This window comes from Salvelinus sp. IW2-2015, unplaced genomic scaffold, assembly GCF_002910315.2.
Source record: "Salvelinus sp. IW2-2015 unplaced genomic scaffold, ASM291031v2 Un_scaffold1446, whole genome shotgun sequence".
Lineage (NCBI taxonomy): Eukaryota > Metazoa > Chordata > Actinopteri > Salmoniformes > Salmonidae > Salvelinus > Salvelinus sp. IW2-2015.
The window spans coordinates 255,065-273,182 of NW_019942913.1; the positions used below are offsets into that span (position 1 = coordinate 255,065).

General features: G+C 43.6%; 1 protein-coding gene across 1 annotated transcript in view; it reads left to right on the forward strand.

The window, feature by feature from the left end:
• Positions 1-11,957, forward strand: part of fbxl7 (F-box and leucine-rich repeat protein 7) — a 72,209-nt gene extending 60,252 nt beyond the window's left edge. Inside the window, exons 2-3 of the mRNA XM_024138329.2 lie at positions 7,156-7,791; positions 10,042-11,957. Coding sequence (XP_023994097.1) covers positions 7,170-7,791; positions 10,042-10,778 — 1,359 coding nt within the window. The 5' untranslated portion in view covers positions 7,156-7,169 and the 3' untranslated portion in view covers positions 10,779-11,957. The remainder of the gene's footprint in view (positions 1-7,155; positions 7,792-10,041) is intronic.
• Positions 11,958-18,118: the final 6,161 nt, after the last annotated feature.

The following is an 18,118-nucleotide window of genomic DNA, read 5'->3' on the forward strand; positions in this document are numbered from 1 at the left end:
AGCCTACCTTTGTAGAACTTATAAAGCACCAAACATACGGGGACTGTCCCGTTATGGATAAGCCTACCTTTGTAGAACTTATAAAGCACCAAACAGAGGGAACAATATAGTGTTTTAGTTCCTATATAGTAGGTCTCAAGTTAGCGTGACGTCCTAGGTCTGTAAGAATGACATGTCGTGCGTGCCAATTCTCTGTCCATTCTCCCTAAATGTACACTTCTTCACCTCCTTTCGTGGATTAAAGGATTAACCCTAAAGGAAACGGTTGTCGGAAGAAAGGAGTGGAGAAACTCCCTCTATAGCCCATGCGTACACCCATCCAATGCTTTGAGTATAACTTCTGCTGACCACATACCTCCATGGAAACGTCTTGAAAGTAAACAACAGGCTTGACCTCTTCTTAACTCGCCTTCACGACAGGACTCGAGGAGCCCACCGAATAATTGTGTAGCTTTGGCCCCACGCTCAAGACATCTCATTTTCGACTTTCAAAGAGGGGGAAAGATTCTTTACAGACTGCAACAATGGGTTCAGTATGTGAGATAAGCTCGCAATCTCAGTTGCTTCTCGTATTTTGGAGCAATTACTGTTAATGCTCTCGTGAGATGAAAGAGTCCATATTTCTTTGCTCCATTTTCATTGAGTGCTCTAATTGCCATATTGTAGATATGTCACATGACACGCATGCTATTGTCCTTATTTCTCAATCTTCAAGAACGGTTGGTCAACAGATCTATCGTTCTAACTTTTTAGTGAGCTCAGAAGTCCTTAACAATTAAATTTTTTTTTTTTTTTAGACAAGTTTCATATGTTTTGCTCTGTAAGCAACAACTTGGCTGACGCCCGTTGAAGGCTTTTCACAAGCACAGATCTAGGATATATGCTACCTTGCCCTCTAACCAGATCCTGAACTTGACTATTGAGGGTTAAAATGATGAATGGTGAAAGGGCCGACTTCATCACACAGTGTAGCTACTAACTAGCTCTACGGGGACATGGTCGACTAGCCTTAGATTACGTTGAGTGTTTGCAGGACTCCCACACCTTCTGTGCTGGTTGAGAAAATGGCTTTCTTTTGCATTCTCAACTGACGTCTTTAGACATCAGTAAAACTGGTTATCGTTTATTTTTTAATATACGGTTATATCTCAAAGGAGATGCCTTTTTCTCATAGAAAATCACCTTTAGAGTAATTCAAACCAGTTGGGTTTGAGAAGGTCCAGTCCCGTTCTTGTCTTTAGTCTGCCCCTATAAGCTGTGCTTGCGTCAAATGAGACCAAATAAAAACTCAATAATACGTAACAGGACCATAACAATAGACTGCATTTTTGTATATATTTTTTTGCTACGAAGGTGAGCGTGTGCCACAATATTTTTTTTCTGTCAAAGTAGAACATGTACAGGAGCATATGTGTTTGATCCAGTTTTTTTTCTCCCCACAATGTTTGATGAAGACTTTCCTCCTGGTCCATTGCACCTAAATGACCTGTCCAGTCACCCCTACTACGTCCTCTATTCATGATCAAAAATGAAAGGACGGAAACAATGAAATTGTTGGTTACATTGTTGTTTCGGGTCATTTATTGGAACTAACACAAAAGACTGGTATCACAGCACTACACGGCACTTCTTGTTCGGCGTGGAATGCTTGGCCTGGTAAAAGGGGAAGGTCACGTGTTATTGTTCTATGTATGCAAACGATTCTGGTGTTGGATTTGGTGGAATTAATCTTTATTCAAAATTGCAAAAAGATAGTTGTTGGCCTAATTGGAGAGAGAAAAAACAAACATGTTGCTGCTGAGGCCATTTTGTTAGTTTCAGTCTGGAGAACTTGACATTTCGAAGCCATTTTGTTAGTTTCAGTCTGGAGAACTTGACATTTCGAGGCCATATTGTTAGTTTCAGTCTGGAGAACTTGACATTTCGAGGCCATTTTGTTAGTTTCTAGTCTGAGATATTTTGACATTTGGGCATTTTTGTTAGTTTCAGGTCTGGAGAGTTGACATTTCGAGGCCATTTTGTTAGTTTCAGTCTGGAGAACTTGACATTTCGAGGCCATTTTGTTAGTTTTAGTCTGGAGAACTTGACATTTCGAGGCCATATTGTTAGTTTCAGTCTGGAGAATTGACATTTTCGAGGCCATTTTGTTAGTTTCGTCTGGAGAACTTGGACATTTTCGAGAGCATTTTGTTAGTTTCAGTCTGGAGAACTTGACATTTCGAGGGCATTTTGTTAGTTTCAGTCTGGAGAACTTGATATTTCGAGGCCATATTGTTAGTTTCAGTCTGGAGAACTTGACATTTGAGGCCATATTGTTAGTTTCAGTCTGGAGAACTTGACATTTCGAGGCATTTTGTTAGTTTCAGTCTGGAGAACTTGACATTTCGAGGGCATTTTGTTAGTTTCAGTCTGGAGAACTTGACATTTCCGAGGCATTTTGTTAGTTTCAGGCTGGAGAACTTGATTTCGGGCAGTGCTGTTAGTTTCAGTCTGGAGAATTGACATTTCGAGGCCATTGTTAGTTTCAGTCTGGAGAATTGACATTTCGAGGCCATATTTGTGTAGTTTCAGTCTGGAGAACTTGACACTTTCCGAGGCCATTTTGTTAGTTTCAGTCTGGAGAACTTGCCATTTGGAGGCATTTTGTCAGACGTTGTGCCTGTGTTCTTCATCAGAGGGGATAAAACCTCAGACAGGTCTGGAATACTATCTCCATGACAAAATGAAAAAGAGGGAAGATTTTGGTTCTTATTGCTGTGGCTATAATAGTATATTCACATGAATGGGCCTTGAACTTATTTTGTGGCTGGTGGACACCACCAGTGTGTTTATGGCTGGTGAGCACACAGTGTGTTTATGGTGGTGAACACATGTTGTGTTTATGGCTGGTGAACACCGTGGTGTGTTTTATGGCTGGTGAACACCGTGGTGGTGTTTATGGCTGGTGACACACCGTGGTGTGTTTATGGCTGGTGAACACCTGTGGTGTGTTTATGGCTGGTGAGCACCATGGTGTGTTTATTGCTGGTGAGCACCACGGTGTGTTTATGGCATGGTGAACACCGTGGTGTGTTTATGGTGGTGAACACGTGGTGTGTTTGGCTGGTGACGTGTGTGTTTATGGCTGGTGAACACGTGGTGTGTTTATGGCTGGTGAGCAGCCATGGTGTGTTTATGGCTGTGAGCACCGTGGTGTGTTTATGCTGGTGAAACGTGGTGTGTTTATGGCTGTGAACACCGTGGTGTGTTTATGGCTGGTGAACACCGTGGTGTGTTTATGGCTGGTGAACACCGTGGTGTGTTTATGGTGGTGAACACCGTGGTGTGGTTTATGGCTGGTGAACACCGTGGTGTGTTTATGGCTGGTGACACATGGTGTGTTTTATGGCTGGTGAGCACCATGGTGTGTTTTGGCTGGTGAGCACATGGTGTGTTTATGGCTGGTGAGCACCATGGTGTGGTTTATGGTGGTGAGCACCATGGTGTGTTTATGGCTGGTGAAGCAATGGTGTGTTTATGGCTGGTGAGCACATGGTGTGTTTATGGCTGGTGAAGCACCATGGTGTGTTTTTGGCTGGTGAGCACCGTGGTGTGTTGGTCCTGGCATGGTGAACACGTGGTGTGTTTATGGCTGGTGAGCACGTGGTTGTGTTTATGGCTGGTGAGCACCGTGGTGTGTTGGTCCTGGCATGGTGAACACCGTGGTGTGTTGGTCTGGCATGGTGAACACCGTGGTGTGTTTATGGCTGGTGAACACTGTGGTGTGTTGGTCCTGGCATGGTGAGAATGGCTTGAGGATAGCCTACTCCAATATCAAAAATAGTGGTATTTTATGTACCTAAAGAAACACATCCACCAAACGTGACATGTAGAAAAAGTCCATGCGAGTGAAAACACTTTGTGCTTTTTAACTCGCTAAACACAACTTGTTTAAGTTAATATATTAGAAAGCATACTGACTGACAGATAGAAAAGACAGACCGACAGACTGTAATTATAGTACTCTCAATCAGACAGACGACACACAGTAATTATAGTACCTCAATCGACGGACAGACGGTAATTATAGTAGCAAATGAATCAGACAGACAGACAGATGTAATTATAGTACCTCAATCAGACTGTAACAGACGGACAGTCAGACTGTAATTATAGTACTTTATGCAGACAGACAGTCAGACTGTAATTATAGTACCTTTATCAGACAGACAGTCAGACTGTAATTATAGTACCTCAATGAGACAGACAGTCAGACTGTAATTATAGTACCTCAATGAGCAGACATATGGGGGGGGCTATGCAAATAGTCTGGGTAGCCATTTGATTAGCTGTTCAGGAGTCTTATGGCTTGGGGGTAGAAGCTATTTAGGAGCCTCTTAGACCTAGACTTGGTCCTCCGATACCGCTTGCTGTGCGGTAGCAGAGAGAACTGTCTATGACTATGGTGGCTGGAGTCTTTGACAATTTTTAAGGCCTTCCTCTGACACCGCCTGGTATAGAGGTCCTGGTTGGCAGGAAGCTTGGCCCCGGTGATGTACTGGGCCGTACGCACTACCCTCTGTAGTGCCTTGCGGTCGGAGGCCGAGCAGTTGCCATACCAGGCAGTTATGCAACCAGTCAACATGCTCTCGATGGTGCAGCTGTAAAACATTTTGAGGATCTGAGGACCCATGCCAAATATTTTCAGTCTCCTAAGGGGGAAAATGTTTTGTCGTGCCCTCTTCACGACTGTCTTGGTATGCTTGGACCATGTTAGTTTGTTGGTGATGTGGACGCCAAGGAACTTGAAGCTCTCAACCTGCTCCAATACAGCCCCGTTGATGAGAATGGGGGCGTGCTTGGTCCTCATTTTCTTGTAGTCCACGATCATCTCCTTTGTCTTGATCACGTTGAGGGAGAGGTTGTTGTCCTGGCACCACACGGTCAGGTCTCTGGCCTCCTCCCTATAGGCTGTCTCATCGTTGTTGGTGATCAGGCCTACCACTGTTGTGTCATCAGCAAACTTAATGATGGTGTTGGAGTTGTGCCTGGCCGTGTAGTCATGAGTGAACAGGGAGTACAGGAGGGGACTGAGCACGCAACCCTGAGGGGGCCCCCATGTTGAGGATCACCATGGCGGATGTATTGTTACCTACCCTTACCACCTGGGGGCGGCCTGTCAGGATGTCCAGGATCCAGTTGCCGAGGGAGGTGTTTAGTCCCAGGGTCCTTAGCTTAGTGATGAGCTTTGAGTGCACTATGGTGTTGAACGCTGAGCTGTAGTCAATGAACAGTATTCTCACATGGGTGTTCCTTTTGTCCAGGTGGGAAAGGGCAGTGTAGAGTGCAATGGAGATTGCATCATCTGTGGATCTGTTAGGGCGGTATGCGATTTGGAGTGGGTCTAGGGTTTCTGGGATAATGGTGTTGACGTGAGCCATGACCAGCCTTTCAAAGCAGTTCATGGCTACAGACGTTAGTGCTATGGGTCGGTAGTCATTTAGGCAGGTTAACTTAGTGTTCTTGGGCACAGGGAATATGGTGGTCTGCTTGAAACATGTTGGTATTACAGACAGGGAGAGGTTGAAAATGTCAGTGAAGACACTTGCCAGTTGGCCTGCGCATTCTCGGAAAATACACGTCCTGGTAATCCGTCTGGCCCTGCGGCCTTGTGAATGTTGAGCTGTTTGAAATTCTTACTCACATCGGCTGCGGCGACCATGATCACAGTCTTCCAGAACAGCTGGTGCTCTCATTCATGTTTCAGTGTTACTTGCCTCGAAGCGAGCATCGATGTTATTTAGCTCGTCTGGTAGGCTCGTGTCACTGGCCAGCTCTCGGCTGTGCTTCCCTTTGTAGTCTGTAATGGTTTTCAAGCCCTGCCACATCCGACGAGCGTCAGAGCCGGTGTAGTATGATTTGATCTTAGTCCTGTATTGAAGCTTCGCCTGTTTGATGGTTCATCGGAGGGCATAGCGGGATTTCTTATAAGCTTCCGGGTTAGAGTCCCGCACCTTAAAAGCGACTGCTCAACCCTTTAGCTCAGTGTTAATGTTGCCTGTAATCCATGGCTTCTGGTTGGGGTATGTACGTACAGTCACTGTGGGGACGACATCCTCCATGCACTTATTGATAAAGCCAGTGACTGATGTGGTGTACTTCTCATTGCCATTTGGACGAATCACAGAACATATTCCAGTCTGTGCTAGCAAAACAGTCCTGTAGTTTAGCATCTGACAGACAGATATTCAGACAGACTAATTATAGTACCTCAGACAGACAGACAGACAGACAGACAGACAGACAGACAGACAGACTGTAATTATAGTACCTCAATGAGACAGACAGACAGAAAATTCTGATTTATAGACCGACAACTATAGCATGACCATTTAAACAATGTATACCTAACCAAATTAGACATAACTTATCATTATCATTGAAGTCATTAGAGTTATGTAAGTGATCATTGGGGGAAAAGTACTTTCAAGGATGTCTTGTAACAGAGGTGCATAGACATGACTGTTGTAGGACCGTTGCAGAGTTCAGGCCCACGGCCATAATACACGGGACCTGTCTGTTTTCATACCTAATTTGCTGTAGTGCAATTTACCCAAACATGGTTTCGAAATGTAGAAAATAATTCATTTTGATTCATGGTTTGTAGGAAATAATTCATTTTTGATTCATGGTTTGTAGGAACTAATTCATTTTGATTCATGGTTTGTTAAGAAATAATTCATTTTGATTCATGGGTTTGTAGGATATAATTCATTTTGATTTCATGGTTGTAGGAACTAATTCATTTTGATTCATGGTTTGTAGGATACAATTCATTTTGATTCATGGTTTGTAGGAAATAATTCATTTTGATTCATGGTTTTGTAGGAAAATAATTCATTTTGATTCATGGTTTGTAGGATATAATCATTTTGATTCATGGTTTGTAGGATACAATTCATTTTGATTCATGGTTTGTAGGAAATAATTCATTTTGATTCATGGTTTGTAGGATACAAATATTTAGTTTATTTGATGGTTGCAGTATGTTTTTTCTTACTAAAGGCAGCCCTGCTGTCTAGAAGGTCAACTCAGGCAATTAACCCACTCTCTCTCTCTCGCTCTCTCTGTCTCTGTCTCTCTCTCTCTTTCTTTCTCTCCTTTGCGCCCACCCAGATTCGGACCTGAGCATGCGGACATTGAGCACCCCCAGCCCTGCTCTCATCCTTCCTCCTCACCTCCACCCTCTCTCTCCTCTCATCCCCCCGTCGGCCCCCTTCAACAGCTCCTCCTCCACCTCCTCCTCTGAGACGGTTGCCATGGTGCACGCCACCTCCCCTCCCCCTCTCTTCTCCGCCACCCACTCGCGCCGCCGCGCCAACCGGGACCACCACCAGGGGGCATCGGTGCCCATCGACCTATTGCCGGACCACATCTTCCTGGACGTCTTTGCCCGCCTGCCCACCAACCAGCTGTGCCGTTGCGCCCGCGTCTGCCGCCGCTGGTACAACCTGGCGTGGGATCCCCGGCTGTGGCGGAGCATCCGGCTGACGGGAGATGTGCTCCACGTCGACCGGGCTTTGCGGGTACTGACGCGGCGCCTCTGCCAGGACACGCCCAACGTGTGCCTGATGCTGGAGACCCTGGTGGCGAGCGGGTGCCGGAGGTTGACGGACCGCGGGCTGCTCACGGTGGCCCAGTGTTGCCCCGAGCTGCGCCGCCTGGAGGTGGCGGGCTGCTATAACGTGTCCAATGACGCCGTGTTCGAGGTGGTGTCGCGCTGCCCTAACCTGGAGCATCTAGACGTTTCAGGTAAACATCTACGTTGTACATTTTAATCATTTAGCAGACTTACTGTCAAGTGTATTCACCTGCATTGCTTGCTGTTTGGGGTTTTAGGCTGGGTTTCTGTACAGCACTTTGAGATATCAGCTGATGTACGAAGGGCTTTATAAATACATTTGATTTGATCTTCACTAGGTTCAGTAGGAGAAAAAAAAACACCACATATCACAGTTATCACAAGTAGACCAATACAGCAGAATAACAAAGCCACAAAGAAAAAACTGTGTGTGAAAGAAAGAAAAGTACACTTACCCTCCTCCTGCCTTAAATTAAAAAAAAACTGCTGCTCAGAGATATTATGGTGACTAATGTATCTAAGGTGCCAACCTTCCTCTTGGAGAGGTAGTCTCCCATACAGAAATCCTTGGTTGCAGCAAGGCCACCTCTTTGCACTAATTTCCCGGTACGGAAGGGATACATTGAAATAACTTGTGAGTTGTTATTTTAAAGAAGACAAACCAGAGAAACCTTGGGTAAGGTGGTACATTCCTAAAGTATGACCTATGACCTAGCTATCCTGTTCTTCAGGAACCAGGGTCTGACAGTAATGAATACTACTTCTGACTGTCCCTCCCACTCCCAGGACCCGGCGTTATCTCTGTTTACATTACAACATGTAGGACGAACAGGATCACAATGTTCTGGAATGTTCTTCTCTCATCTCTTCAAAGACCTACTCTTTGAATAATGCGTTCACATATTAGTATTATTTCCCATGCTGAAAACCTGACATGAGTCAAATGACTAATCTATGAAAGATTAGTCAAAATACATGTAGGCTTATAACACAACCCTAATTTGACTAGCACTGTGAAAAGGGCCTCTTTGAGTTAATACCTTGTCCAAGTCAACCCAGCTTTGCAGACCTAGGTGAAATACATACTGTGTGTCAAATGTCATTATTTAATACGTTCAATTACTAGTTTTCCTGGCACAATGGAACGAACCAATGGAATACTCCTAAAAGTACAAATCTCAAGATAAGTGCACCACAGATGTTACATGTATACCGGTGTGTATTTGACCCAGGTCTCCTGCTAGGACAACCCAAACAAACGTCCTATGTTCTCTGTGGTACAAACTGTCCAGAGCCCAGTGTTGTTTGCTACAGTATTTCTCTCTCTCTACACTCTCGCTGCATATTGTCTCCGGTGTTTTCAGAGAGGAGGAGGACCAATGGAATATGGGAATGGAATGCGACTTCAGTCTCTTTCCTGGTGTTTTATTTCCCACTTCCTGTGCCCTTCTTCCTGCCGGAGTAGATTGTTGCCGTCCCGGTGCGTGTCATAGGTCAGCTGGAGTTCCCTCTGTTGAAGGAATCTGGGTTCTCATTGGTCAGCTGGAGTTCCCTCTGTTGAAGGAATCTGGGTTCTGTTCATTAGGCCTCGAATGGAAGAAAAATGTTCAGAAACAAAGTGGAGTAACACATCTCAGATGTTTCCGTTAGATGCAAAACCATTCCATCCACTTCATAGCTTTCATACACTTCTGAAAGGCGAGACCATCAACTAACCTATTTGGCAGCTCAGCACTTTCCCGAATGTTCAAACATCGCTCTTCTTGCTATCTCAGAGCTGTCGTACCTTGCTTCCTTTTCCTCTCAACGTGGGCATCCCACGTTTCAGTCTGCACAAGAGAGGTTATAGGAGGAAGGAAAGAGAAGCCTTTTAAACTCAACATAATGTTTTTCAGGAAGGGATGGCCTGGTGAAAGAAGAAAGGCTGAGGCCAGTCACAATTAAAAACATCCGGCATGTTCTAGTGAAAGATTTATGCAAAAGGGTGGAACCAGAAAACCCGGGCGTGTTCCCTACTAGTCGTTGTGTTTGTTTTAATTCCCCCCCCCCCCCCAGATGGAGTGCCGCGCTGCTTTCCATTTGTAGATCAGTAGCAGATCTCAATGCTCATGACTTCTGGTTTTAATATCGCTCTGGGAATTAAAACAAACAGGAGTAGAATGGTCTCTTATGTGACGTTGGACAGGGCATGGAATACCTGACATGTGCATTCCATAAAATGTAATTAGTGGGCCTTAAGAAATGCTCTGAATTTTGGGACTGTTTTGTAAGAAATGGGTTCTGTGGTCGACTGTATTTCACTTTAGTTTTTTTTGTTGTTGGTAGTTTTGATACGCTCTCTCTCTATCCTGAATACACCTAAATACTACATTCTCTCTCTTTCACTCTTTCTTTATTTCTCTCTCTCTCTCTTTCTCAAGGCTGCTCCAAGGTGACCTGCATCAGTCTGACGCGGGAGGTCTCCCTTAAACTATCGCCAATGCACGGCCAGCAGATCTCCATCCGCTACCTGGACATGACTGACTGCTTGGCCCTGGAGGACGAAGGCCTGCACACCATCGCCGCCCACTGCACCCAGCTCACCCACCTCTACCTGCGGCGCTGCATGCGCCTCACCGACGAGGGCCTTCGCTACCTGGTCATCTACTGCCCCGCCGTGCGCGAGCTCAGCGTCAGCGACTGCCGCTACGTCAGCGACTTCGGCCTGCGCGAGATCGCCAAGCTTGAAGGCCGGTTGCGCTACTTGAGCGTGGCGCATTGTGGGAAGATCACTGACGTCGGGGTTCGGTATGTCGCTAAGTATTGCTCACGGCTGCGATACCTGAACGCGCGGGGCTGCGAGGGCCTCACGGACCATGGCCTGGAGTACCTGGCCAAGAGTTGCCCCAAGCTAAAGTCGCTGGACATCGGAAAGTGTCCGCTGGTGTCGGATGCAGGCCTGGAACTGCTGGCGCTCAACTGCTTCAATCTGAAGCGGCTGAGCCTCAAGTCGTGCGAGAGCATCACGGGCCGCGGGCTGCAAGTGGTGGCGGCCAACTGCTTCGACCTGCAGCTGCTCAACGTGCAGGACTGCGACGCGCCTCTGGACGCACTGCGCTTTGTGAAGCGCCACTGCAAGCGCTGCGTCATCGAGCACACAAACCCGGCCTTTTTCTGAGGAGATGGAGGGGGGGGGGATGGGCTACAAACTGAAGCCCGTATCCCACACCTACACGTAATGTAATATGCACATGACAATCTATCATAGTTGTTATTATAGCACTCATAAGACTGTTTTTAAGTTATTTTTTTTTCTCTCCCTATTCCCTCACTACAAACTGTTTCCCAACTTTCAAAAATGTATGTTTTAAGAACATATTTTAATTCTAAAGGGATCAGTTTAAAGCAGATGACTGCTGTAAGTATATAATAAAACACTAGTGTATATTCATTTGAAAGGAACAACTGTAATAGCATGAAAAACTCAGCTCTAGTGCTTTCTCACTATCTTTCTCCCTATCTTTCTCCCTATCTTTCTCCCTATCTTTCTCCCTATCTTTCTCCCTATCTTTCTCCCTATCTTTCTCCCTATCTTTCTCCCTATCTTTCTCMCTATCTTTCTCCCTATCTTTCTCACTATCTTTCTCACTATCTCGTCAGGCCAAGAATTTGAAATGGAATGCAATTTAATTATGAGTAATGATTATATTATTTGTGTCAAAAGGTTCACGTGTGACATTCCACTGAAGAGGTCTCCCTTTCAGTTGGCAGTGCTGGTGGGCAATATAGTCATGGGTCCAGTAACCCAGTCATTCCACGTGGCTTAAAGAGGCCGTACAGTTCATATGATAGAACATTAGTCCATTTCTTAACTCATGAAACTACATAAAACCCTTTAGTTTTAATTAACAAATATGCTTCTACTCATGCCGTGGAGAGGTGGGCACCTTTCCTGTCCAATGAGGTGATCGATGAGCAATATTTCTGTACATTTAGGGGGACCCCATTTGGCTCAAGAGCACCCCCAGAGGCAAACGTTCTGTATTTCCTTTTTAACCTATTAGATAGTTTTTTTAAATGTTGGCTTTTCAACTAGAGCCTAAAATCTGCTCTTATTCATTGTTTACATGTCATTCTTCTGCAGTTGTAAAATGCTAGACAATCCTACCATGTCCTTGGTTAGTGAAGTGTGTTTAATTTTTTTATTTTTTATTCAATGTCCAGTTCCATTTTGTTAAAGAATTGTGTACACTAACTAGTACACTAACTATGCTCAGACGATCACTAGAACAAGTGTGTTCACTTCTCTCTCTTTTTTATTGACATAATAGTGGAATAAAATAATGTCCTAAATGAGGATGGCCTCTGAGTCATGTATGTCTCAACATTCCTATTATAGAACTAGTATGCAATCAAACAGAGATGCTACTTAATGTTAAAATGAATATTTGCAATTATCAGGAATTCATAAATTTTTCTGCTGCCCTCAGACATCATTGAGGAGTAAGATTTCTTCTTCGTTAACAAGGGTAAAACCCGCACCTTAGTCAAGGTCGGTCATCCGTCATTAATGCGTTTTATTTTGTATTTTCATTGCAGAATGAATTACTGTTATGTGTCTAATAATTCATTTTCTGATTTATCTATGTGGTGCTGAATACATCATCCATATCGGGTTTAAACAAATAATATATACAGTATATATATTTCTTTAAACATTTCAGGAAATGGTCCATGCTAATCATTGCTTGTGATTACCAACTAATGAGACACTAAGGAGCTGGAACGGTCTGGAACGGTGACCTCCATTCATAGGTGTGTTCATGCCCCTTGGCTGCTCTACAGATCATAGTGTTATTATTATGCCCCTTGGCTGCTCTACAGATCAGATAGTTATTATTATGCCCCTTGACTGCTCTACAGATCAGAGAGTTATTATTATGCCCCTTGGCTGCTCTACAGATCAGATAGTTTATTTTTATGCCCTTGCTGCTCTACAGATACAGTGTTATTATTATGCCCTTGGCTGCTCTACAGATCAGAAGTTATTATTATGCCCTTGGCTGCTCTACAGATCAGAGAGTTATTATTATGCCCCTTGGCTGCTCTACAGATCAGAGAGTTATTATTATTGCCCCTTGGCTGCTCTACAGATCAGAGAGTTATTTTATGCCCCTTGGCTGCTCTACAGATCAGAGAGTTTATTATTATGCCCCTTGGCTGCTCTACAGATCAGAGAGTTATTTTATGCCCCTTGGCTGCTCTACAGATCAGAGAAGTTAGAGCCCCTTGGCTGCTCTACAGATCAGAGAGTTATTTTATGCCCCTTGGCTGCTCTACAGATCAGAGAGTTATTATTATGCCCTTGGCTGCTCTACAGATCAGAGAGTTTATTATTATGCCCCTTGGCTGCTCTACAGATCAGAGAGTTATTATTATGCCCTTGGCTGCTCTACAGATCAGAGAGTTATTATTATGCCCCTTGGCTGCTCTACAGATCAGAGAGTATTATTATGCCCCTTGGCTGCTCTACAGATCAGAGAGTATTTATTATGCCCCTTGGCTGCTCTACAGATCAGAGAGTTATTATTATGCCCCTTGGCTGCTCTACAGATCAGAGAGTTATTATTATGCCCCTTGGCTGCTCTACAGATCAGATAGTTATTATTATGCCCCTTGGCTGCTCTACAGATCAGATAGATATTATTATGCCCCTTGGCTGCTCTACAGTCAGAAGTTTATTATTATGCCCCTTGGCTGCTCTACAGATCAGAGATAGTTATTAGATGTTAATCTGCCCCTTGGCTGCTCTACAGATCATAGAGTTATTATTATGCCTCTTGGCTGCTCTACAGATCAGAGAGTTATTATTATGCCCCTTGGCTGCTCTACAGATTATAGTGTTGTTATGCCCCTTGGCTGCTCTACAGATTATAGTGTTGTTATGCCCCTTGGTGGCTCTGAAAATCCTCACAAACACCCTGGCCCACACATTGTGACTGGAGCTAGCCTGTGACCCAAGACACTCTACAATGGTGGCTGTGTGTGCGTGTGCACGAGAGTGAGTGGGTGCGAGAGTGCCACTGCATGTCATGGGTTTCTTTAGACCAATCCACTGTCTCACTCCACCCCTCAAATGCATTCCTCATTTCATCCATGTCATCTCAGTCACACTAGCACTGAGAGAGGAAACGGGGTCACCTTGCATGCTGGAATTAGTGACAGTGATTAAACATTCAGTCACGTTCTCACACCGTTTAACACTACTATCGTGTGGGTAGTTGTATTAAATGGTGGCATACATCAGATGGTATTGCTGTGACTGGAACACATGGGTAGATTGAACTGAATCAAACAACACAGAACCAAGAATATGGGTAGTTGCATTAAATGGTGGCATACATCAGATGGTATTGCTGTGACTGGAACACATGGGTAGACTGAACTGAATCAAACAACACAGAACAAAGAATATGGTCTCCTGCTTCCATTCTCTGCATTACATCGACCACCACATGCCCACAAAGAATCGAATTTGTGTTTTATTTTATATATGCATTTTATTATTTAATTCTCCCTGTTTTAAGGTCAACATTATAAACAACTACAATCACATTTCTGAACTTTACGTAACCCATCGTAAACCCATACTGCTCAAACCTGTCAAGTTCTGCCACCTAGTGGTGAATGTGATAACTACATCCAATATAGCGCGGCAGTGAGATTTCAGGGGTGTAATTACTATTCAAAACAGTTTAAACGTTTTGCAACTAAAACAAGAGTTTCTATAGGACAAATAAAGGTAGCTCCCGCCCCCTTTTTTCTTCTGTTTAAGAAACGTTTAGCAACATAATTGGTGTAATGGATATGATATGGAACCCTGCGTTTGCCTTGCGGCGTTGCGTTGGAGAGGCAGTTGCTGTGCGTTCTGTGTAATGCATACGTTGGATTTATCGAAGTTAAGCTTCAAAATGTATGCGTATACGGCTTGACTGAAATGGTAGCGAAAGGTGAATGTTGAACATTTGTTGCACACATATCCAAATGATGTTGCGTACCAAAAATACATTCGGTGTGATTAAGGCGTTTGTGTACAACATCCTGTCCTTGTTTTATTGTTGGCACTAAAACAAATACAAATTGACCATTTTGAGGAATAATACAGTTCTATTCTAATTATATTCGATTCTGGCTAATTTATAGCCATATTCTAGCCAATACATTTCACGATATAGCCAATGTTGACTTTGCAGCTTGGCCCATGCGGGAAATGATATCGCTCAGTTGGGAACCATTTTCAAGGAGCTATGTACGGAAGTGTTCCGCAACCGTTGTCCGGTGCGAATGTAAACCAACAGCTAAAGAAAGTCTAAAAATAGTATCTAGCTACCTCCTAGAATTAGGCTAGTAATATTAGGACATTTAGGGCCATGCAGAGAGTAAAACGCTTTGGACAATGTTGTTCGGTCGTGGGGTACTCCCGAAGATCGGGAACAAACCTATTGACAGAAATGAAAAGTTTATAGATTTCCAAAAGAAGCAGCACAACGGGATGCATGGACACTTGCTGTAAAACGAGGTGGTTGGACGCCAACGTCAAATACAAGGGTGTTTAGCGCACACTTCATTACTGGTAAGTTTAACAAGTTAAAACGCTGCAAAAACGTCGGGTAAACAACACTTTCCTGAGGATACCCCATCTCCTCCACCTACCATCAAATGGACCAACAGCATGTACAACAGGTCAAGTAAGTGTAAATATCATTTCATTCAACATTCTGCCTCGTAGAAACTCAAGTCATTATTTTAGACAGATTTATTTCAGACTGAATAGCCACGGGGTAACCATGGTAACAGTCTGACGTTTAGGCCAGCATCGGTCCGGAAGTGTCATGGAAAAATATTCAGAGCGTGAAATAGTTCCCATAGACACTTAGATAGAAAGTGTATTACATATTTTTTTTTTTTTCATACTGCAATCTCGTTAGCTAAATTGGCACTTGTATTTTCAATCTCCTGACCCATGCAGGAGATGCACAATATGTAAATAGACAAATGTAACCGAGTTGACCAAAGCATTTCCTCGCAATCAGCTGGAAGTGTTTGTGAAATTTGCCAGCTGATTGAGTGCGACAACATTCAGTCTGTTGTTCGGTTAGCCCCGGCCATATTATGCAAGTGTTTGTCGTGTGCGAATGATGTCATTATTGAAAATTAATCCGGAGATATATAGACCAGCAGAGGTGTGGACTCGAGTCACATGACTTGGACTCGAGTCAGACATGAGTCACAAATATGATGACTTGCAACTCGACTTCAACACCGATGACTCGTGACTTGACTTGGACTTAAGCCTTATGACTCGACCTGACTTGATACCCTCCCCGAGCCCAAATATTAAAAATGATGCTATTAAAAAGTGTGAAGCGCATCAACTCTTAATTTAGCGGATTACAGTTTGAATCGGACAGCAGACAATCAAATTGTGCCATCTGAGAAAAAGTTGTGTGTGGCAGTGCATAGGAACGTCGGAGAGTGAATTCAGATGGAGCACTTGGAAAGATGATACCCCAAATTATTATTTTTGAATATAAAAACAACGCTGAATCAACAAAAAGCGGATTGCAACCTGCAAAATATGCGGGGAAGAAAATTACAGACGGAGGCGCAACAATTTCCAACTTTGTTCGACATTTGAAGCTGCACAAAGAATGGTAAGTTGTGGCTAATATAGCCGACAGCTATATATTTTATTACTTTACTAGTGTATCATGTAGGCTAACGAAACGTTAAATCAATGAGCCTTCACACAGTCAGTCAGTGTGGAAAGTGATCATTGCACCCAAGATTGAGCTACAACTGGCTAGGCAGTTGGTAGCCTAAATCCTGCCTTATGTTACTGCTGTTCCTAAAACCATTGACATACGTTAGCCTACTGTAACCACAGAGAGAGAGAGAGGGTGTGTGTGTGTTTAAGGTTGGGCGATTGTGTACAAGCCTACATCGCCCGATTGCGCCCCATAGCGATAGTCGATCACTATTGGGGGGGTGTTTCTCATGTCTACCCATGTATTTCCATGGAAATATAACAGTTATACGGAAAGTAATAAATATATAGATATTTTTTAAATCATTCATGATTTGCGTAAATGTAATATACTAACTATTACTCTTGTTAAAAATATGAAATGGTATTACATTTGGTGAAGAGCATATTATGACTTGTTTAGGACTTGAGACTTGACTTGATACTTGCCTGTCTTGACTTGGGACTTGGGACTTGACTTGGGACTTGACTTGGGACTTGACTTGGGACTTGAGTGCTAAGACTTGAGACTTGCTTGTGACTAGTAAAACAATGACTTGGTCCCACCTCTGCAGACCAGTGTCCTGAAAGTCGGGTGGTTGATAGCGCTTTCCTTTGGATATTTTGTATCGGATTACCTTCCGACATAGGGACAAAATCGGCGGACAACAGGTAAAGTTAGTTAAAATGAAGTTTGTTCAACGTTATTAATTGTAATGGTACTGTTCGGGAATGCTGAGCCCTACGTGTTAGAGAGTGTATGTATTTCAATCTCGGATTCTAAAAGATGCTAAACCGCTGCCTAATAGGTAGATACTCAGTGGGTAAAATTAGCATCAATTCAATCTATTATAAAACTGTTTTTAATTTCATGGTGTTTAACGTTATTTTTTTCCCCTCTTGTTCTTAATTTTTATTTCTCTCTGGAAACTGTTTTGAGACCATTCAATTATGCAGTGCTCTATTTAATGTTTTAGTTAAGAGACGTTGTGAAAATGGACTATAAATCATGTGACTTGAGTATTGTTCCTGTCTTTTCCCTTGACATCTCATATAGTCTAATACCAAGTCTGTGCACAGGCAAGCCGTCAAAGGATCCAACTCCATCCAGATTATGCCCCCTCAATATTACCTCACCGAGCCCAGAACAAGACAAAGAGCTTAATAAAGGGAATAGAGAGATATCAAAGGTGTGTCAACGGATCAGCACAGCCTTAGCCTGTAAAAGAGGAAATGGAGATCGGAGTGGGCTGCCGTGAATTGTGTATGAAAAATCCAGACCTGGACAACTCCATATGCGAGTGTGTCAGTTGTAACCACAGATGAAGTCGAGACCGGACCTCCCCAGACGAAGACCCAACCCCTTGAGATCCAATCCAAGACCCAATGTACCGAGACCGATTTCAAGTACAAAGGGGCCGTCATTTGAAAACAAACATGAAAACATGACAATTTTAGGGGCAATGAACTATCTGCAGTACTGTCATTTTCTGACATGTCATTTGAAATGGCAGTCGTGCCGGAGGTTGGTCTCGGTTGGTCTAGCCTAGCGATGCTAGTGCTGAGCGATTTAGTGCTTTTTGAGATCCGTATCGGTTTGATTATTTAAAAAAGTCACGGTTTTCGATCTCGATAATTCCTTTCAACAGTAAATGCACTATTCCTTATGTGAGTTGAATGCTGTAACAACACAGACTAAAACTATTCATAAT